At 32.0% G+C, this 24,004-nt stretch overlaps 1 protein-coding gene across 1 annotated transcript; it reads left to right on the plus strand.

Moving 5' to 3' along the window:
• Positions 1 to 9,052: 9,052 nt before the first annotated feature.
• Positions 9,053 to 23,967, plus strand: LOC127731151 (uncharacterized). The gene is made up of 5 exons (XM_052240081.1): positions 9,053 to 9,233; positions 12,103 to 12,123; positions 18,073 to 18,196; positions 19,544 to 19,639; positions 23,419 to 23,967. The coding sequence occupies exons 1-5, from the start codon at positions 9,204 to 9,206 to the stop codon at positions 23,553 to 23,555; spliced, it is 408 nt and encodes a 135-aa protein (XP_052096041.1). The 5' UTR covers positions 9,053 to 9,203; the 3' UTR covers positions 23,556 to 23,967.
• The last annotated feature ends 37 nt before the right edge of the window (positions 23,968 to 24,004 follow it).

Genomic DNA, 24,004 nt, shown 5'->3' on the forward strand with positions numbered 1-24,004 from the left:
CCCTCCTTTTGTATTAAAATACATGTAACAAAGGACGACGAAATTCTCCCGTCTTTATACTTGATACACAAACTTCACAAAAATCCGTGTAAACAGCGATATATAGTCAAAATGTTCGAATAGACATCTTTCTAAATTTTTTACCACCTTTTTTTATACAGCAAAAGATGGCCTTCAGAAATATTTTGCTGAGGTATGTTCAACCAGTAATGTCAATGCATGTGATGTGGATTTTTAAAATTCTTAAGATCCACAACAAAATCTTTAATAACAATCTTTACAATTATTTTCAGTAATATAAAAACTTTTGATTTTTCAAGGCTGGACACTACTTTTCACCATGCTGAATTGAAAGATCGAATACACCGAGTATGGTCTGTTAAAAATGCTCAAAACTTTTTGTCGGCAACATATTTGTTAGATTTCGGTGGATTGATATTTCAACAGATTTTCGGTATTCAAATGTGAAATAAGTATGCATCCATAGCGGCTGATATGTTTATGTTCTTTTATGAAGCAGAATTCATACAAAATGAAATAAGAAGATATGGTATGATTGCCAATGAGGTAACTTTTCACCAGAGATCAAATGACGTAAAAGTTATAAGCTAAAGATCACCAAACGGCCTTCAACAATGAGCAAAACCCATACCGTATGCAAGTTTCACGGATGACCACAGATATGTTCCAATTGTCGTAACTTCAATCTCGTCCTCTTTCCCCCGAATGTGGCCTACCGGATTAGACATATCACCGGGTTTGTACTTACATGAGCAACACGACGGGTGCCACATGTGGAGCGGGGTCTGTTTACCCTTCCGGAGCACCTGAGATCACCACCTGTTTTTGATGTGGTTCGTGTTGCTCAGGTTTTCTATGTTGTGGACCCATCACAACAAATGTAAAACAATCAAACGAGAAAACTAACGACCTGTGTTATGTATAAAACAATAAACGAAAAACAAATATAATATACACCAAAAAACGACACCCACTGAATTGCAGGCCCTGACTTTGGACAGGTACAAACAAATGTAAATAAAGGATGTGGCAGATTATACCTTTTTCGGGTGCCTTAACCTTCCCTAACGTGCGGTGGTGTAACAGCACAGCATAAGAACTAACTATAAAAATCCGTTGAAAAAGACTTGATTCATCAGATCGACAAAACATATGACGAAAACCAATCAACGACAACCAAAATTTTCTTATAGACAAACAAGAAAAAAACATCTTGCAAAGATCGTTAATTTTACTTTCAGATACATTGATGATATCCTGTCAGTAAATAACTCACGACTTCAAACCTTTCCAATTGTCAACTTCACATTTCTCAACAGTAACATACCCTCTATTCTACTCTATTCTATCGTATGGCCTTTACATATCTCAATTGAAACGTTATGCTCGTGTATGTTTAGATTATACGGACTACATGAGCAGGGATGAGCTCCTTACACAGAAACTGCTTGCTCAAACAGAGTTATGAAAATGAACGACTGAAATCGACACTACATACGTTTTACGGTCACCATCACAAATTGGTTGACCGACACGATATGTCTATGTCTCAACTCACTTGCGATTCCTTTGATGCGTCTGTCATACAAGTGAGAGGTCTAGCGCTATAAAACCAGGTTCAATCCACTATATTCTACATAAGAAAATGCCTTATCAAACCAGGATTATGACAGTTGTTGTCCTTTCGTTTGATGTGTGTGAGCTTTTGATTTTGTCATTTGATTAGGGACTTTCCGTTTTGAATTTTCCTCGAAGTTCAGTATTTTTGTGATTTATTTTTTTTTTTTTTTTTTGCAGTCTTTGATAATAACAGAATAACATCGGTTCTGTGTATCTGTTAGTTGGTGTTTTTAGTTTGTCATGCCAATATGCTGAGTCAAGACTATGTTATGATGTTGTGCTGTTACACTACTGTCCAAGGTTAGAGGAAGGTTGACCTTTAACCCCATTAATCAGTTTCAATGCCCTGTCCCAAGACAATCAGGAGCCTGTTATTCAGCGGTTGTCGTAGATAATTGGTGTCCGACATATTTGTTTTTCGTTTATTTCTTTTGTCATAAATCAGTCCGTTGGTTTTTTTTGTTTTAACTGTTTTACAATTTGTCACGTCGGTGTCTTTTAGAGCTGACTATACGGTGATCTGTAGTTGCTAATATCTACGTCATTTGGACTAGTTGTCTCATTTGTAATCATACCATGTCTTGTTCTTTTATTTTGTATGAATAATCATCTCTTTATTGTTATGTGGGAAAAACAAATACAGGGAAAACAACACTAAATTTTACCATATAAATTAAAGGAGGCATGGATCAATGATACAACAACCCAACAACACAAAATCCAAACGGCATCTAGATGTCAACATAGGTCTCCAAAGCAGTGAACTTTTAAATCACGGTATAATAGATAACAAAACCACAGACACAAACAAAACTATCGTAAATAATAGTAAACTGTACTGTTCGTATTTAATGAGAAAAACTAAAATTCTGATATTGAAAGTATTCAGCTCTACACATTACGAGTGGTGTACTTCCAATGTAGATTTCATATATCAACATCATAGTTTTACCAATTTATACTTATGAATCCCTGTTGAAGAATTTAAGTAATTAAAGTATTATTATAATTGAAATCTGTAAAAAACGCACGTAAAGGACCAACTGAGAAATATATCCCAATTAAAAGGGACAAATTCATTTCTGGTGGATAACTTTTAGTCGTATAATTAGAAAATTTTGTTTTCATAGAGTCAAGATCTAATTATCTGCCGGTATTATTGCAAATATCTATCAAGTATTGTTTCCTTGGGTCCTAAGCAGTTTAGCCCTACATACACATCTTTTATTGTGTCAATTTGAACTTAAATAAGAGTTAACATTTATATTATGTCTATGCAATCTGTAGGTTATTCTTCGTACATATGCGTTGTAAGATGGAAAATTAAATGTGATTTTCTTTTCAAATTGTGTTTTCATAATTTCTCGCTTTGTGAAAGGAGTAACAGTAAGTCCGATAAGGGCTAGTTTTGGCCTAAAATTCGAAGTACATGTGATGAAAGATTTTAGATTTTTTAAACACTTTACGTTTATGTAAAATATTTGAACTGATTTGGTCATTAGGGACGCTCAAATTCAAACTTAAAATGAAAAATCTATCAAACATGCCATAAAACGTCACTTTTCAGATGGTTTTTGTCTAAAATGGAATTGGCCGCATCCGTGTTCAGTCTCAACCTTTATATATGTTACGTATTATCCTAAAATACAACATATATTTAAATATCAAGTATGAACACAAATACGGCCACTTCCATTTTAGACAAAAAACCGTCTTAAAATTAGCACAAACGCTACAATTATGAAGATTTTAGTAATTTTGCATGAATTTATGACGCTATTACCTAATGCATGTGCATTTTATTGTCAAAAACAGTCCATATATATGGAACTCACGTATTATACTTTCCAATAAAGAGCTTAATGTTTTCATTTCAACAAATTTGTAAAAATGTTATATTTTGGGGCCAAAAAGGGGTCTTACCGGGCCTTACTCCTTTGACACATTCATTTGATGGTGATGAATCCGAAGAAATTTTTGTTCGTTGTTGTCAATTATTTGTATATAGAGGTTTTAAAACGCTTTGAACTTATTACGGAAACCATAAAAAATGACTTCGATAATAATTATAAGCTGAAATAGGACAATAATCCTATGCACTTTTTTCTATCCTAAAACTAAATTCTGACAACTAGTATTATCAGGATTTATAAAAAAAAGTATATATCAAGGTTTCCTTTCTCTTTTTTGCTGTCCTTTATTACCAGTTGCCGGTTTTTTTGGGGGGGGAGGGGGGCAGAACACTTCAGCAAAAACACCCAAAAAGTGTTAGAATGTCTGCTACTTGTTACAATTAACATACAAGAAGAAATCAATATAATTTGATAATATCATTGCAACTACTAATTACTATTCATACATAAACTTCATGAAGATCCATGTAAAAGTTACTTCATGGAAAAAGAGCAAACATTGTCGAGTGTTATACTTAACATTGTTTGAGAAAATATCCACTGTTTTATACAGCTACTTTAGTCAAGCCATCTTGATGTACATCTGTTAAGACACATATAAACTGTACATTTGTAAATTTGTAAAGATAAATATTAACTGTGTATATGCATATTTACAGAAACAGGCTAGGGTTAATGGACATTTTCACAGACATTTGTACAGTTTAAATGCATCTCAACGGATATGAATTTTATATACAGATTTACAGATGTACAGTTTATATGCATCTCAAGTAGTATACAGTTTTTACGCTATCAAGATTGCTTGTACTAAAGTAGCTGTGTAGACAGATAAGTTCCATTTAAGATGAATCATTACAAAAAAGATCATGTAATTGTTCATGACGAACATTACTTAATATGTTTTCTTTTTATGTCTTTACATGTAATACTTTTTGTAAAATTTTCTCTTAGAAATTCTATTTAAAGCTAAAATTTTACCGCCTTTGCTATGAAATTCAATGCAAACTTATTGTTATTAGAAGAGGATATGCATGGTCTTTTTTCGAAGGCAAAATATTGCTTAACAACTAATATTCTTATACTTAAAATTTGAAGTTAAAGGCATACGATACAGAAAAGGTCTTACATTGAATGAACGTAATATATGTGTTACTGGTAAATTATTAAGTCGGGAATTTCTTCGTTACAACAAATTACTTAAAACCTTTACTAAATTCTTCCATAGATATAAAGATTTGGTTTTGAAGTTTGGTTGTACCTGTAGAAAACTTATTTCAAACGGGATAGCATATCCTCATTTTTACGAAGATGTTGTTTACCGAGCCAGGGAATTTAGGAACGATCCGGGTAAACTTACCTTTAAATAAACTTATTCTAAAAGATTACCAATTCAACACTGTAATTAGATCTTTGAATATTGTTTTTATTGGTATTAATATTGATTTTGTTATCAGTAAATTAAAAGCAAAATAAATATTATTGTTATATACATATACACATTCATGGATCTACAATCTGTCTATACCTGTATATGGCATTGCACAGTCATGTTTTTCTCTGACCGTTTATGACGTCTTTATACTAAATCCATTGGATGTTGGATGTGTACTGATTGTTAATTTAGTCTTAGATGCATGATTTGTTTTGTTAGTTGTTATTGGCTTTGAACTATCTGTCAGTAACTGCGAGTACTCTCAGATATGTACTTAGTGTCTTTTTGTTGTTTGGATGTACAAGTACCCGTCCACGTTTACTCTGTGTTTTTGTTAGATGTATTTCTATTTGTATCCATCTGATGAGCTAAGCCTTTTTCAACAGATTTGAGAAGTGCCATATGTAAAATCAGAATCAGTGCACATGATCTCAAAATAGAAAGAGACAGGTATAAAACTTTATATATAGAAAGAGACCAAAGGCTTTGTAAGAAATGTACTCTAAATCTGGTTGAAGATGAACAACATTTTATTACTAGTTGTCCAGCATACAATAATGATAGGGAGATATTTTTCAAGGAGATAAACTGTATCTGTCCCAATTTTATATATCTTTCAAATGAGGCAAAATTTGTTTGGTTATTTACTAATGAAAATTTGTCTATACTTAAATATTTAGGGAGCTATATTATTACATGTCTAGATGTTAGACGAAATGTTAATTAATGTATGTAATAACAATGATAATTGTAACGATTTTATAGTTCTGATCCTGCCTGGAATTAAATGTATGTGATTTTTATAGAACGAAGATAATAACATTTGTCTGAACTTTTTAATGTTTCATTTTAATATATAAAAATGTTTTTCTGTTACAAATCATGATGTATTGTTTTATGTGTACATGTTATGCTGCCCATCAAGGGCCCTTGATTGGAATAATAATATACACCTATTGACTGGTTATGAGGGTAATAGCAAGTTTGTTGTCCCTGAGATACCAATTAATGCTCGAGGCGAAGCCGAGGGCAATAGTTAGTATCAAAGGGACAACAAACTTGCTATTACCCTCATAAACAGTCATTAAGTGTTTTATTATACCGAAAAAAAAAACAATTTTCTAAAAAGACTACATACACCACTTGGAAAAACAAGCATTCTGTGAGTATTGCATGGCAATATAGTCCCCTACCGGTTAAAAATTCAGTGTGATGGAACAAAATTCTAACTTGATCTATAACTTTTCATGGTGTGAACTACATAAAATAACAAACAAACCTACCACTAAATTCTTCAAACAATTTACTAAAGAAGAGGGAAAAAATCAAAAATTTGCCCGTGTGGTATTTGTCAATATCTTATTTACTTTAATCAAGATCAGGAATCTTTGTGTAAAAATTCGCTTATATATAATAAATGCTAGCTAAATATATATTACCATGCATACACCAAAGCAATCACGTATGACGAAGACGACGACAGACCCATACCATGTATTTGTAATGTTTTAATTCTTAAAATATGTCATGTAGATTTTTCTTTTTCTTTTTAAATTGCTTCTGGTAAGTAAAATATTTATTCGAAATAACGACGACAGATACATGCAGATTATACCGTTTACGATATTTCAGAGTTTAACGTTGCCAAGAGCACAAATACAAGCAGAATATTCAATGACGTCATTATTGTCCAATGAAAAAAAAATTTGAAAAAGTCTGGGAAATATGTTTATAAAACTATTGACCGGGTTAATAGTCTTTGAAACTATTGACTGGCAAATAGTCTGTGGAATGAAATAGCACAAATATTTAATTTTTTTTATATAGAAAAAACATACTGAGGTATAATAAATATTCTTATTCTTATTCTTATTCTTATTCTTATAGTCTGTTCTTATGTTGTACTATTACACCACTGTCCCAGGTTAGGGGGAGGGTTGGGCGCCTGCTAACATGTTTAATCCCTCCACATTCTGTATGTGCCTGTCCTAAGTCAGGAGCCTGTAATTCAGCGGTTGTCGTTTGTTGCTGTGTTACATATTTGTTTTTCGTTCATTATTTTGTACATAAATTAGTCCGTTTGAATTGTTTTACATTTGTCATTTTGGAGCCTTTTAAAGCTGAATATGCGGTATGGGCTTTCCTCATTGTTGAAGGCCGTACGGTGACCTATAGTTGTTAATTTCTGTGCCATTTGGTCTCTTGTGGAGAGTTGTCTCAATGGCAATCATACCACATCTTTTTTTTATATTTACATTCATTTTCCTTTGAACATTGATAGCTTCGAAAATATTTTTTTTTTTTTTTTTTATTTCCGAACTTTTAAAGTGGCGCTAAGATTCTATAAAAATTGACGGAACTTTAAATTTGTGCAATTTTATTGAAAAGTAATTCATAAAATATTATATCGCTAAGACTTTGATTCTTATACTCTTTACACTTAGTATATCATATCACAAGATAGCTTGAAGTGCCGTCTGTACTCAACATTTCATGTTTAAAATTGATTTACAGAATTTAAACGAGAAACGCGTGTACCTTGTAGGTAAAAATGAGAATGGAAACGGGGAATGTGTCAAAGAGACAACAACCCGACAAAAGAGAAGAAAATAGCCCAAGGCCACCAATGGGTCTTCAACATAGCGAGAAAATCCCGCAGCCGGAGGCGGGCTTCAGCCGGCCACTAAACAATAATGTATACTAGTTCAGAGCATTCTCTGGGTTTTCAGGCTTTTTCAAATATCAAACAAAGAGTTGTGTATCTTTTTTCGTTTCATTGTAAATTGAATGATATCAGTCGGAGTAATGTAATAAATAAATGTGGTTTGTGGTTTGTCTTGTGGCTTGTCTCGTTGGTGTTTATATGTAAAGGAATACACTCATCGTTATTCATGGTAATAACTCTTCATTGTTAAATCATCTTTGTTTATTTTTAGGGTGCTTCCCCATAATCTTTAACAAAAAAAACAATTTTTTTTATCTGAAAACAGTCATCTAGTATAACAAATGCGGTTACATTTTTTTATTTCTTTAGCAGTATACTAAGGAACCCAACGAGCAAAAGGTAGGCAGAAATTGTACATGTAACACTTATTTTAATCCTTTCTCCATAAATCTTCGTTATTTGTTTCACATCTGAACATTTTTATCATCGAGCTGACAGAGGATAACCTTAACGCATGTCATTACTAATATCTAATTGACTTTCGTGCTCTTATAAAAACTTTCATATCATGTAAACCATTTGTCATATGATAAATCATCTATAACAACATCATTTAACTTGTATTAGTATTACCTAATCATCCATTATGTATGTGTGAAAGTGAAAGATACATTTCAGTATTCACGATTTACCACACGCCTAAGGCCCAGCTCTGTAAAAATGTTATCTGGTCGGTAAAAACTGAAAAGAGAAATTTTATGAGAGAGTATTTCTTAAAGACTGTTGATTTTTTTTTTCTGAATAACGTATACCCCGAGTCTTGTTTTATTCATACAGAATGTGTAGCGTTTGAAATCTTCTTTTAAGTGTTCTTTTCCAAATTTCACATGTTTTTTTTTTAATTCTGATTATAGGATGTATTTTAATAAAGGATATCTTAATACGCCAAAGTAATGTAAAAAAAACTTTATGTACACATAATTATGAGTCTATCATGCTGTGAATTTTAAAAAGATGGAAGGATGTTTTGAAAAATATCGTCTGTGTGAAATGAATAAAGGGGAATTTTTTTGTCTCACTTTTTTTACTGAAAAATTAATAGTAATCGAAAGTTAACATTAAAGCAGTAAACCCCGTTTTTTAACACAAATTTTAAAGAGTTCAGGCTTGATTTTATGATGCTCAAAAATAAGAAATGATGACAGAATTTGTTATATAGAAAACGATTGATACTTAGCGCCTAAAGAATATATTTCAATAATTAATTGTGTCATAAATAATAATTTAGTTTTGCGGTATTGCTATAACAATGTAAAACAATCACAAAATTGTCATATAGGTAATACAAAGGTAGACACGCTTGACTGAACATACAAGAATTTATTAGACAAATGTCAGATGTAGGTTTTATGGTTTATTTGATGTTTTATTGTTATTCAATGTCAGTTTTAACAGACCTCTAATGGGTGGAACAATTCCAGAGAAATCAGCGTAAAGAGGTCGTGTGTTGGATTTAAACTGCTTCCCTTCATCCCTTAATTCGCCAGATATGGATTTCCATTGTATTATAACTATGATGGTAAGCTTTGATATTTAATTTAAAATTTTATTTTACATTTATCTTTTTAATTTACCAAATTATATTTTATAAAACTGTTGTTTGAATAACTTGCTTGCTTTTTGTTTTGTTTTGTTTTTGTTTGGTTTTGAATTATGCAGATTTTTGAAAATAAAAATAAATTATTACAATACCATTTTTGGATTTCAATCTATTACGAATGCATTTTGTATGCTTGACATTTCATAAAGGAAAAACAGATTTGATGAAAATTAAAAGTCAATACAAATACTGCCTTTCGTTTTGAATGCTCAAATCTACACACATGAAATTTTAACAAACAATCTGTTCCGGGATTTCTTTTTTTAAATCAATTTGTTTGTCGTTAAAAGGGTAGGAGATATTAAATGGGACAATTAAAACCACGAATCGTTGACAGACAGGCAACAACAAGACCAAAAGAAAAAATAGATAAGCAGCGTCTCTAAATAACCAAAACAGAAAAATTATAAAAGATTGAGCTTATTGAACCACATCATACACCGGAACCCCAAACTTCGAAAAATTTTACGTGTTGCAGGATCTCAATATTTTTATTTTGCCGACAGCCTCCTCTTCGAATTGTATTACAATGGTAATTAACCATAGGATCGGAAACCTTAATCCATAAACTGTAAACCTATTTTTACAATACTAATGTATTATATCGAGAATTATGCTAGCCACTGGGCAAACATTAGTAGATGTCATTTACACTCGATTTGGTTAATTCTGCGAGGAAGCTGTTACAAACCAGAATTTAAACCTTTACTGGATCAATGAACACTATACTGTTTTCCTCACAATACTGATCAATATTGTTGTATGTGGAAATCGCATTATGTAATGCAATTGATAAAGGAATCGAGGGTTAATATTAATACAGTATTCCAGGGCTTGCGTTATGGGTTTTGCTCGTTGTTGAAGGCCGTACTGTGATCTATAAATGTTAACTTCTATGTCATTTGGTCTCTTGTGGAGAGTTGTCTCATTGGCAATAATACCACATATTCTTATTTTTATATTTATATCCACCCCAGTGTTGTGTTTTAAAAGTTGATGTAGCTCAGTCTTTAGATTTCTGAGTAGCGGTTTGTACACCAATCATTATGTTTATCCGTTTATTCTTCACTTTTTCATAAATGTATGAATGCACGCAATGATATAAACCTCTTACTGTCCAAATATTAAATATGTCACGCAGCATCTGTTCATTACTTAACATCTTTCAGATAAAACATTTACTGTTTTTTCTCAATCGATTTATGAATTTCAAACAGCGGTATACTACTGTTGCCTTTATTTACGATTATACAGTGTACTATCTTTCTTCAATATCCCTATCTCGAGTTGTTTTTTATGAACGAGTTACTGTTTGCAAAATTATAAATTATTCTAAATAATAAGGATGTTCTTGTCCCAGGCAGAAAACCCTGGCCGTGTTAGGCGCAACTTTTTGGAAGTTTTGGTCCTCGGTGCTCTTCAGCTTTGTACTTGTTTTGGCTTTGAAACTTTTTTCATCTGAACGTCACTGGTTGGTCTTGTGTGGACGAGACGCACGTCTGGCGTATTGTATTTTAAGCCTAGTACCTTTTGTTAGCTATTATTCGTGTGTTTCTTTGTCCTATATGTTCTCCCATTTATTTGTATTGTGGTCCTGTCATGTGATGTTGTCGTTTTTGGTGTTGTGTTTGACGTTGCCATAAAAGCGGGAGGTTTGGCATGCCACAAAACCAGGTTCAACTCACCATTTTTTTTCTTAAAATGTTCTGTACCAAGTCAGGAAAATGGCCATTGTTATATTATAGTTCGTTTCTGTGTGTGTTACATTTTAATGTTGTGTTTTTGTTGTGTCGTTGTTCTCCTCTTATATTTGATGCGTTTCCCTCAGTTTTAGTTTGTAACCCGGATTTGTTTTTATCTCTATCGATTTATGAGTTTTGAACAGCGGTATACTACTGTTACCTTTATTTACACCGGTTGACCCGAGACCAATCGGTGTAAATGACATCATTGAACAATCCGCTTAATCGGTTCTTACAGTGACGTAATAACATAAGCATTGTTACATATAAAATCTACGGGAAAGTGCACAATTTCAAAAGTCGTTTAAGAATCTCCAATGTAACATCATTTGAGCGTGACGTCATATATGTTGAATGACGTCGTAGTATAGCTTGTGGCGTTACAGACGTCCAGCAAGACATGTAACCATATTGAATAGACTAATTTCATATTACCGACTTTTGACTATGGAGTTTATATTTTTTTTTCGACGGGTTATCTTATCTGTGGTAGGGCATCCTGGCACTCGGTCAAGTAAGATCAACCTGAAGAAGTAAAATCAAGCTTACGATCGGCACAATTTAGGGGGAAAATTAACTGTTTTATGTTTTCTATACACGACAAAATCTTCGAAAAACACTAAACTTTCCCCCCAAATTGCACCGATTATATGTTTGATTTTACTTCTTTTGTTTGCTCCTATTTACCGAGTACCAGGATGTCATACCGATACCACATAAAAGGTAACCTGTCGAAAAATTATAAAATCTGGATTCAAAAGTTGGTAATATGAAAGTAGTCCATTAGCAGCAACAAGAGGGTTAAAGACTAATAGGCAGTACAGCTAGTGAAAGAAAAAGGCAAATTTCCAACATATAAAGTTTTCATGATCAAGCGGCATTCAACCAAATGAATAAACTAATAAGAAATTCAAGTCAAGTTACTTACTAAATCATTGCAATTCTTATGAAATCGACTTTATAATTACATACAACGTGAAATGTATGCTCCATGAACATGATGAATAATGAATGAATTCAGTTGGTTAATATTTCTATTTTCGCAGGTTATCGTCATTGCTGGAAAGGTAAGCTGTTTGTCATAATTTACACAATAGTCACATTGCTGGAAAGGTAAGCTGTTTGTCATATCTTACACAATAATAACATTGCTGGAAAGGTAAGCTGTTTGTCATAACTTACACAATAATCACATTGCTGGAAAGTTAAGCTGTTTGTCATAACTTACACAATAGTCACATTGCTGGAAAGGTAAGCTGTTTGTCATAACTTACACAATAATCACATTGCTGGAAAGGTAAATTGTTTGTCATAACTTAAACAATAATCAAATTGCTGGAAAGGTAAGCTGTTTTTCATAACTTACAAAATAATCACATTGCTGGAAAGGTAAGCTGTTTGTCATAATTTAAACAATAATCAGACTTTATTGGGACTTATACTTGTAAATGCATGAATGGTATACGAAAGGCGATGACCAATTTACCTCAGAATTGTTTTACTCATGAAGGTCTAAAAATATAATACTGATTTTATAAAAAAAAAACTAACATTCTTAAAAAAAAAACTATTGTTTTATATGTCTCTATATAATTGACATTGAATTCAGTGATGTTGGCGGTAATACTGCTAATTCTACGCGTTTTTGTTAAGTAGAAATCAAACGAAATCCGGAATCAATGTGCATCTAAATGACTTTCAAAATTCAAATGTTTAATACTGTAGAACTTTGGCTATTTTTTTGCAATGCTTATAGTTTTTATCTTGATTAATTATTTGTAAAACTATTCGTTTGTAAGAATCTGATGTAACGAAAGTATAAATATCAATTTATACTGATGTTCAAAACCCTCGGACACTGTCACACTTGGCCATTATAGTCTGTTTTTTGTGAGTGATTGTATCTTAAATATTTTGAATGAACGTGGTGAAGGAAACTTACGAAACCTTAAAGTTTCCTCCATATTTGATTTACGCAGATGGACGCAGATGGACGACTTCAAACTAAAATATATAAATAACGTAATGATCTCCACTTTCCAGTTGTCAAATACTGATTTATAATAATAAAATTTTATTCAAAAGCAATACAGCTTATAGAATGTCTTAGCAGCAACATACCATCTGCCCAATAGTATGGGGTAAATATATCTCAATTAAAACGTTACGCTTGTGTGTGTTCACAGTATACGGCCTTTATTGACCGGCTGTGCTCCTGACACAAGAACTGCCCTAACAGACTTTTAAGGTGGAATGACTTAAATCGTGACTTCATAAGTTTTACTATCAATGATATCGCTCCTGTACTGACATGAAATAGTTTGGAATACGGTCATTTTTGTGAAGACCAGGGTGCGATAAGATCATTATTTTGCCTTACTTTTTACTGAGATTTGAACTTTTGATTAAAGATTTCAATTATGTCTGTTTAAAAGTTGAGATGTTGCAAAGTTAAAAACCAAGAATTTGTTTTACCCATGACGTTCCTATTAATGCAGTTTTGACGTCACGAAAAAAGCCTAGTTACGCGTTTTCGTGAAAAATTCAAAAGATTTTGGTCAGTTTTTGCATAGTTTTTAGACCCTCAAATATAGAGCGCATGCAAGTACCAACTAACTAATTTACCAAATAGTTTCTCTATTTGAACAACTTTTATGCAATTCATTTTTTGGTAATTGCATGCACTCAATATTATCCAATAACAAATATGCAAATTTTGTTCTTTTTGTAAAAACCGCTCATCCTGATCTAACTTTCATCAGGAAAGTTCAAACACAAAAATTTGAAAACTAAGAACTTCTTGAATACTTGAGTTGTTTATGACAAAAAGGGACCTAAATGGTAACCAAATCCACCTGAGGATATTTTATTTTTTGTTTTCAAAATTCTTTTGGCGTGCTCATTGTCTTGCTTAAAGCGCCTGTTTGGTATTGTTAGAAGAAAACACTGGTATCTTTGATCAGTATTTCTTTTTCTAGGCAGTCAGTCGTTCGGGAATGGGCTATTTTTCGGCACGGTTATTGTGTTAAATTTTAATACTATATTAGTAGTCATACGATTTCCTCTGAATTTTAAGAAGATTCTAACTATCACTATCAGGAATCGGGGTTTATAAACAACTGTCATACAAATGGGAGGTTTGGGTAGCTATATAATCAGGTTTAACCCACCAATTTCTCGAAACTTGCTTGTATCAAGTCTGGAATATGGCAGTTATTTTTCACTTGTTCCGTTGATTGACAGCGTTTGATTTATTAGTTTGTATGGACTTCCCCTTTTTTAGTTTGCCTTGGAGTTCGATATTTTTGTTTTACTTTTTTTATGGAGGATAATTTACAACAATAACAATCAATCTAAATAAGATCAATCATTCATGTTTTGCTCGAGCAAACAACGATAGGTTTTGAAGTAGTGTTTCTTGTGTTTAGCATTGCCAATGCTATTATGACTGGATTAACATAAAAAAATACATGCAATCAAGCCGCATGAGCTTCTTACGGCAAAGTTTCTTTTCAAAGGACGATTAAAAAAGAAAGTGTATATAAACAAATAACTATTTTTTTATTTGTATTATCATTAGAAATAGATATAGACATATTTTATTATTTTGAATCATGGTGCCCTAAATAGAGCAATCATTCATAATTAAATAAACAGGTAAACATTGATTTTTATAATTGAATATTTAACATAATGGAGCATGGAAAAAAACATAATTAACTACAAAGTGAATACATTATGACCAATGATATCATGGCAAAACAAACAAGAGTCGACAAAACATTAAGCAACAAACTTAAGACTGTGCAACACGAATCTCACCAAGATTGTGCAACACGAATCTCACCAAGACTGTGCAACACGAATCTCATCAAGACTGTGCAACACGAATCTCATCAAGACTGTGCAACACGAATCTCACAAAAAAATATATAAACAGACTCTAATGGAGAGAACAAAAAAATTACAAAAATGTATTAATTAATTCAGAATATGTGACATAATGACACATTAATTTCATGACTGATTACGATGATTTAGCTGTCAATCATTTATACAATCTGTGAAAAAGCAAGATATGGGCTATTTCCCTTCGTGACTTGATACTTTAATATAGCATGAACGGTTTAGTTAAAGAATGAATAATCAACAACCGTTGTGGTAAGTAAACAACGTGGAACAATGTAAAAAAAAGGAAATAACTAAATCTGATTGCCAATATCCGAATTTCTCAATCAAATTTTTTATATAAAAGTTTACAAATTTTATTATCTGCAACTTGGCCATTTTTTACAGCACTGGGTCGATACCTCTGCTGATGGACTGTCAGTTCTCGATGGTACCATCAGCTCAGTAGTCAATACTTCGGTACTGACATGATTTATAACAAACCTTTCTTAAATTGTCCGTTTACAAATTTATAAATTATTAATCAACTCCCTGACTTTTAAATGGATTTTGCTATTATTTTAGGTCCTTTTCGGTCATATAGTTCTTCAACTGTTTCGGTTCTTATACATCCTTGGCTTTCAAATAATCGGCTGCCCTTTTGGTATCATCTCTGTCTCTATTTTCAGTTTTCAACAAAGCGAAACTGACATCATCCAAACACTTGATTAACATAAGTAGATATACATTTTTTTTTATTGCCAATGACATGACTGTCCACCAGAGACCTAAGGATGAGGATGTAAACAACCAAGGTCACCGTGTAACCTTTAACAATGAGCAAAACCCATACAATACCAAGGTCACCGTGTAACCTTTTACAATTAGCAAAACCCAAACAATACCAAGGTCACCGTGTAACCTTTAACAATTAGCAAAACCCATACAATACCAAGGTCACCGTGTAACCTTTAACAATTAGCAAAACCCATACAATATAGTAAGGTATAAAGACATTGACATAACAACATGTGAAACAATTCAAATGAGAAAACCAACGACCAAATTAAAGTAAAATACATTAACGAAAAAATACGACATACAGCTTCCAATGACAATGACTTAATTACAGCCTTGTGAGAGACAGTTGAGCTATCCCAAACATGTTCATGTGACACTATCTAACCCCTTTTACCTGGGACAGTGGTGTAATAGCGAAACAAAAACAAACTGTGAAAACAAGTTTGAAAGGATTTCACTCATCAGATCGGAACGATGCACACTTAACAGACAATCACACATTACCGATCTATGAGTACTCGCAGTTACTGAAAACTTAACAGACAATCACACAGTACCGATCTATGAGTACTAGCAGTTACTGAAAACTTAACAGACAATCACACATTACCGATCTATGAGTACTTGCAGTTACTGAAAACTAGTTCAAATTAAGCCAATTAAACTATGTTTTCCAAGACTAAAATACCAACCAAAGTATCGAAAGGACGCAGGATCATTGTAATAGGTTAGCAATCAACGTTAGTAAAAATATGAACAATATTCAAAGATCTCAAAACAAGTTATTTCAAAGGATCAATACAATTACATTAACCGTATTTTGATTAACATGTTCTATACACAACAGCATTTCAAATGTGATGTATTGTTTATGAAAAGGTCACTAGTGATATAGCCTTGCTTCCGAAATTCCAAACCAAATATTTGTATCTATTAAAGCATTTAGATGATTTGTGTTAACGAGATCCCTGATTTAATAATTTACCAGTTATACATAGATTACGTTCATTGAAATCATGAACAATCTTACAAACACGACATAACGAAAGAGTTTGAAAATATACACAATGTAAGGAGGAACCGAAGGAACATTCTGGCAAACATTGTCAGATTTCATATAAAAGTATGAATAGATAGGACAAATTGATACACTTTATGAAATTGGAATTTTGATTCATTATTTTTTAAGTTTTATAGATATCAAACGGACTGTAAACGTCATGATGACTGTTAAGAGTGTACTTATCTATAATAATCATTGCCAGTTCATTGTCGAAGACTCAGACATGTTAAAAAGGAAATTCTTTACAACAATTAATCTATATGTTTAATGAATTGTACTTGCAAAAGAAGTTAATGAAAATAATATATTTCCATACTATTTTCATTCACACTAAAAGAAAAAAAGGTAATTCCAATGATAAGAGTTTATGATTTACGATTGTTCATGGTATATACAGACAAAACAAGGTGTCAGGGTTGACAAACCTTTAACTGGAATATAGCATTTGCTTTATATTTTCAACCACAATTTTTTACATTAAACCTGCTTTTATGATTTTATCACATATTTCCCTCACAATGACATCTAAATGGTTTCACCTACTTTGTTGAAGCTACAATTTGGGAATGAAGTGTATGGATCATAAACGAATTCAGAAAAATGTTTTTAAAAGTATTATTGTATACCCCCAAAGACATTAACTTATTTAACAATCAAACTTTTTTGTTTTTAAGTTACGTAAAGATAATTATGATTATGTATTTTTTGTTTTCTGTCTTATATTTAAAGTCCAGCGACTCATTTCACTAACATTCCTACGAGAAAAAGTAATCGGAAGTCATGAACTTTTCAGTATAACTTACGATTATTCCTTATCGTAAGGGTTTTTTGTGAAAAGAGTCTCAATGTCATATTTTGATATTGTAAGACTAAACTAAACGCACAAAAACGATAACAAAAGTATTCCTGAGTGGGTCTATATAAGTTGACACTTCTAATTGATTCCTGATTGGGTCTATATAAGTAGACACTTCTAATAAAATTTTTTTAATTTAATGTGATAATTTATCACAACAAATGCACATAAACGCTTCACATAGAAATATAGTAAGTTTTTAAACGTTGAAAAAAACGATATTTCATATTTGATTGATCGATAACTGGATCAGGTAAATATGTTTTTAATGGTGTTAAACTTGCAGAATTCGACGTTCATGGCCTTGCTTGAAATAAGTATCCATTACAGTTTTATAATGCTGAGCCACTTCATGTATGCATTATTTGATACAAGTTAAATACATTGCATTACATTATTTATTTACAGGTAGAGGGGGCAGCAATTCAACATGATCAAAAGTGCACTTTGTCATCAGAATGTCCAACAGGTTCCTGCTGCAGGCATACTAATGGATCACTCCTGATATATTCTGGAGTGTTCGACCATATAGGTATTCCCTTATAGATATCTGGAGTTAACCCCAGTCAAGTTATTAAGATGACATGTTCACAATGTTTAAAATCTTAACGCTGCAGCTTATTCATAGTTAAAACAACATTAATTAAAGAGCGAATTTAAAATGTTCTACGAAAAGTGGACGTAACGGTCCTAATGAAACATCATACAAAACACTATTTCTTCATCATTAGTTATTCCTGTTTTAAATATACCCTTTTTGAAGTAATTTTTACGCAAAATGAATAGGTGGTATCTCTGGTTTCCCAACAGTATAATAATATAGTATCATCTCTTTCTGATTTCTTATAACAACAAGCAAAACAGACAACGTTTTACGCTCATTTGTCAGCATTTTATCAATATTTCGATCCTCGTTTGACCCATATTTCGATCCTCATTTAACCCATATTTCGATCCTCATTGCTCACCAAATTTGTCAATATAACGGAACTACAACAACTGTCATACAAGTGTTGTTTAGCTAGCTATAAAACCAGATTAAACCCAAATTTGTTTTTCGGAGAGTGCTTGTACCAAGTCAGGAGTATGGCAGTTGTTTTTCACTTGTTCTGTTTTTATGGACTTCCTTTTTTGAATTTGCGTTGGAGTTCTATATTTTTGTTATACTTTTTGACTACGAATAACACAATATAAAGTTAAACTAAACTGACACCTTTAAAATATCATTTAGTTTAGTTATATAAAATTGATATTGGACATCGTAATGATTTTGTTTGGTTCAGTATGTATAGATGCCAATACCTAGATGTTATATTATAACTTTCAATAAGATTTGTCCTATTACAGTCTTCGACAAGGAAAACAAACCAATATATTTGCAGCTCTAATAATGATATACGGGAATTCAAGTTATGAGCCTAGCCAATATTAAATCAGTCAATCAATAATTATATAACAAATTGATCGATTGTCAAACTTGTTGAATTCATACTTTTTAGCGGTAGAATCTGGTTTTTTCTTTTCTAATGATTTTTTTTTTAGATTTGTATGCAAACTTTATTATTCTTTTTTCAATGATCTGCAAAAATATCGTCTTCTATCTATTTGACGCCAACAGACATGATCGTTTTTTTTTAAAAGAATTTTGATGTAACGAAGATCAAGCGAACCCTACGATGACTATGATAAGTAATCAACCGTTCAAGCAACGCATAAATCGACTAAGAATTAGAGAAAAGCAAATACACGATGACCACCGAGTTAATGCATTTTTAACAGTGAAAGCGCTCTTAGCGCATGAGAGTAAAGTTCAAAATGTATAATGATATGTTGAAAACTGAATGACAACAATCTGAAAATACATTTGATATAATTTTAGGACCATACAATCCGCAGACAACAGGCCATTGTGTACCGTTATTAGCTCAGTATAATGAACAGTGTGGCGAGACATGTCCATGTGACGAAACAGAAGGTAAAATACACTCACATAAGTTTAATCGAATATTCTAGCTTTGTTCCTTTATATGTGTCTAAACATGTGACAACTTGATAGAGGGCTCTTCTATTTTTCTATATATTTATACAAACTACTGCATTTTGGCAATTCAGGATGTATAGATACGCAGCCACGTTTATAGAGTATTGAGTTTTGTTCTGTTTGATGAGGTTCAAGATTCTGGATTAAATCAATGGTGCAAATGTATCTGTATTATTAATCTATTTTACATAAACAACTAGTATTGTTAAAATTATTGACTCTGACGAAGGCTATTTCTTCAGCCGAAATATTTGTCACTACGATTTTATAACATCATCTTTGTATATTACCATCTTATATAAGTACCGTTACGCAAATCTTTAGACTTTTATAGTTTTGTACTTATCTGCGCAGTATTGCCTGTTCTAGACGATCCGGTACATATCTAATTTGCTGGTTGGTCCCTTGATATATATATATGTTCCGGACCATATGAGTATTTGGACCATACGCGTATGGTCATGACCATTTGCGTATACTCATATGGTCATGACCATTTGCGTATACTCATATGGTCATGACCATTTGCGTATACTCATATGGTCATGACCATTTGCGTATACTCATATGGTCCGACCATACGTGCATGGTCGGACGATATGAGTATTATACTCGTTTGGTTATTCACGGGCCAGACCATACGAGTATTTAGACCATATAAGTATTTTTCGAATACTTTTTAATTTCATTCGCATGAACACACTCATTCTTTAAGACAAAAACTGCACAAGTTATTTTCGGAAGTCCTATATCATTTACATATTGTCTCAATCTTGGTGTATCTGCCTTGTCTTTTCCTTGCTAGAATCAATTTAAACCACCTTTTTCCTGTCGATCTTTTCTTCCGTAAGTGAAAGCACAGGCTTTTGGGAACGGACTTTTTTTCTTTTTTCTTATTGTTTAAATCATTATTTATGACATGAAATTTCTTCTTATTTCTACTTATTTTCATTCAATTAATTTGAATTTGCTCCTATTCATCCGATCTTACTGTCATTGTAAGATCGCATGAATAGGAGCAATAACACATTAAAGAAATAAAAACAATAAGAAATATTTAAGAAGTTTTAATTTAATAAAAACAAATTTATAATAAACAAATTTTTTAAGGCAGAAAAGAGAGAGGTTTCAATGGCCACAATTCCTGTGAGTTAAGCAATTGACTTCTTATTTGACAGTTCATTTACATATTTCTTGAAGCTATTTTCCAAAGTCGACATATTGCGTTGAGTAAGGACAAACGAAATTGAATAATAACCATGTAAATTCTATTTTACTGTAATTCTTACTTGTAAGTAAAAATATCTTTTTTTCATTAATCATTAACAATGATTACTAAATCAAAATTTCATTTTCAGAAACTCTTAATTCATGGTACACCATTTCAACTATCATCTGGTTAATAACCCGAAACAAACGCGTATGGTCGGACCATATGAGTATATACGTATATGGTCATGACCATACGCGTATGGTCCAAATACTCATATGGTCCGGAACATATATATTTCGTGTAACTGCCTTCCAACACCCTTAATCTGATTTTAACATCACAACGGAAAACGAGTTATTTCCCTTGTTGAAGTATACTATTATAAAAACTGATTTGCTGCATGCAGAGCAATGGCTATAAGTAAATAGTTTTAGTCCTAGATTGTTGAAAGCAAAAAAACTATTAATTATTTCAAAATTAATATAAATCATATAGTATTTTTAAATTAGTATAGAAAAAATCGCTAATCATTGACTCTTCCTTGGTCTTCATTGCCGCGTAGACATTCTTATGTCAATCAAAGGAATATCATGCTTCAAATTATAATTTAAGACTAAAATTCATGATTCCGGAAACGAGTTTCTATAAGGATTATATCGAAACATGTAAATGTGCCACATCTCCATAATTAGTACTAGAACAATATACGAAGGAGATAAATCAAAGGCGATCAAACATGTTTACTTACAAACGTGAAAAAGACACGTAAGAACAGAGATTACTTGATAACAATGAGAACTCCCACCAAACCTGGGACTAATAATAGGAGCGTTTTAAGGGAATGCATATCCTTCGTCGTATCCGACAATCATCATATCATACAGTGATGAAATCTGAGCCCAATTTGATAAAAGATGTGAAGCACTTCGGGAGTTATGTCTTCGACAATTTTCGCTTATATTGGTGGCGAGTGATCATGTCTTACAGATATATCATATAAGTCTGAATATAAAAAAAGCAACATTAGTTTTCGATGTTCAAATCTTGTAAATCGATTAAGAAGGAACAAATCAAGGTAACAAAAAGAAACCGAGTGAATCGCTTGCACTCCAAAAAGAGTTGTAATCCATACTTTCTACATATATTCTAAATCTGCGACAGTGATTTTGCTACCTCGGGGTGAAATCATTGTAAATATTTATATTGTGAACGTTTACAGTTTTTTATCATATACTTGTAGAAAATAATGGTATAATTGTACCCCTTGATAAAACTAATTTATACATATATTTATTCAATAAATTTGAAGAATTGTCTAAGCCGTGTGATATGACTTTTTTTATCAACTGCTTCCGGTATATATCAACAGTTTCCGGTTTATATCAACTGTTTCAGGTTTATATCAACTGCTTCCGGTTATTATCGCATCCCTTTCTTTAAGGTAGCAATACACAGTTGGAAAAAAAACTTGAAATTGACACTCATAATTTTTAAACACCCTCCTTTCCTTCCTTTCTAACAAATAAGGCTTAATATTTGTGTTATGCATGTGTATATTTATAGAAAGAGAATCTTCCATAGATTTGATTTCTAATGGTTATAATGGTGAAATATAATCTCTTTTTGGTGTAACCATGGCAACAATCTGCATTTATTTGATACAAAATATTGCAAAAAAGGGGGGTGAACATGTCACAAAAGTCTCCAAAATTGGGTCCAATTTCAATCAATTACAGTGATACCTTTCCTGAAACCATAGACATATATCTATCAAGAGGTCCAAAAAAAATCATATGCATTTCTGCTCGTTTTTCCATAAAATTGAATTGAAAAGATCGAGCGTCAAATTTTTGTTGATAAACACTACAATAATTTATGGACCTATGGGCGGTACGGATAGGAAAATACGGACTGTCAAACAGAAAAATGGCCTATAAAACATGCTAAAAACAATCTAAATGTTCATATAAACCCACTAAGAAGGCTATATTATTCTTCAATTATCTAAAAATCAATTTAATTGTACAAAAACTTTCATATTTAAAAGATTCACCATAGCCATAATGCGAAACTAAACTTCTAACTGTGTATTGCTACCTAACGTAATGGCAAAGCATTTCGACGTCATTCTGCAAATTCCGGAAAATAAACCTTTAAGTGAAAAACATAGCTAAGTAGAATAACAGAAGGTATTAGAAAACAGGAAAATATATTATTAAAAAACGCAAAACAAATAATACAAAAAAGTTTTCATGTCTGTATGGCTTCTGCTGAAGTATATGATAAAAAGAACATAACATGTCATTTTTCATATCAGACCCCTTATCAGCCCATGGTCAAAATATGACTTTTGTTATCAACTGCTTCCGGTACTTCCGGCTATCGGGCTGATATCATGACCTAGGGTTGATAAGGGGTCTGATATGAAAAATGCCATGTTATAATCTATATGTAAAAGTTATCCTACTTATACTATATTTTCGTTTTCTTTTATTTGTAGGTTTAACATGTTTTAGGAGTATTTTAACAGATAATACCATAGCTCCATTTAGATGTCAGGACAAATCTTACGTTGACAGAGAAACCGATAAATTTATGGATTGTTTCCAAAATCCAAATTGTCAACTTCCTCTTTAAGTTTAAACATTTTACGGTTTGCCTATTTAAAATAAAAACACATGTAAATATTTAGAGTGCTCAAAGCTTAAACACGTTTGGTGCAAATAAAGGTGCGACACTATTTTTTATAGAATATGTAAATGTTGGGGGAAATTGTCGAGTCAACAGATACACATACTTCTTGCTTATACTTTTCAAGTAAAGACACAACTTTTTGATAAATATTAGAATGATTTCATAATACTTAGTAAAATAAACCTAAAACGAAATCGAGAGTTTTAAGATTGAAACTAAACGATTTTTTTTCTGGGGAAGTTTTCTTGCATATAAACACTGACGAACAAATAACGCAAGTGTTGCTTCTTTATTTGTATAAGATTTACTTATGGCAATAAAATTGCATCTCTGTATCTAATAAATGTAAATATGTTATTGTTTTTCTCTTCCTTAATTATAATACCTTTAAA

This window comes from Mytilus californianus, unplaced genomic scaffold (assembly GCF_021869535.1).
Source record: "Mytilus californianus isolate M0D057914Y unplaced genomic scaffold, xbMytCali1.0.p SCAF_2, whole genome shotgun sequence".
NCBI classification, from domain to species: domain Eukaryota; kingdom Metazoa; phylum Mollusca; class Bivalvia; order Mytilida; family Mytilidae; genus Mytilus; species Mytilus californianus.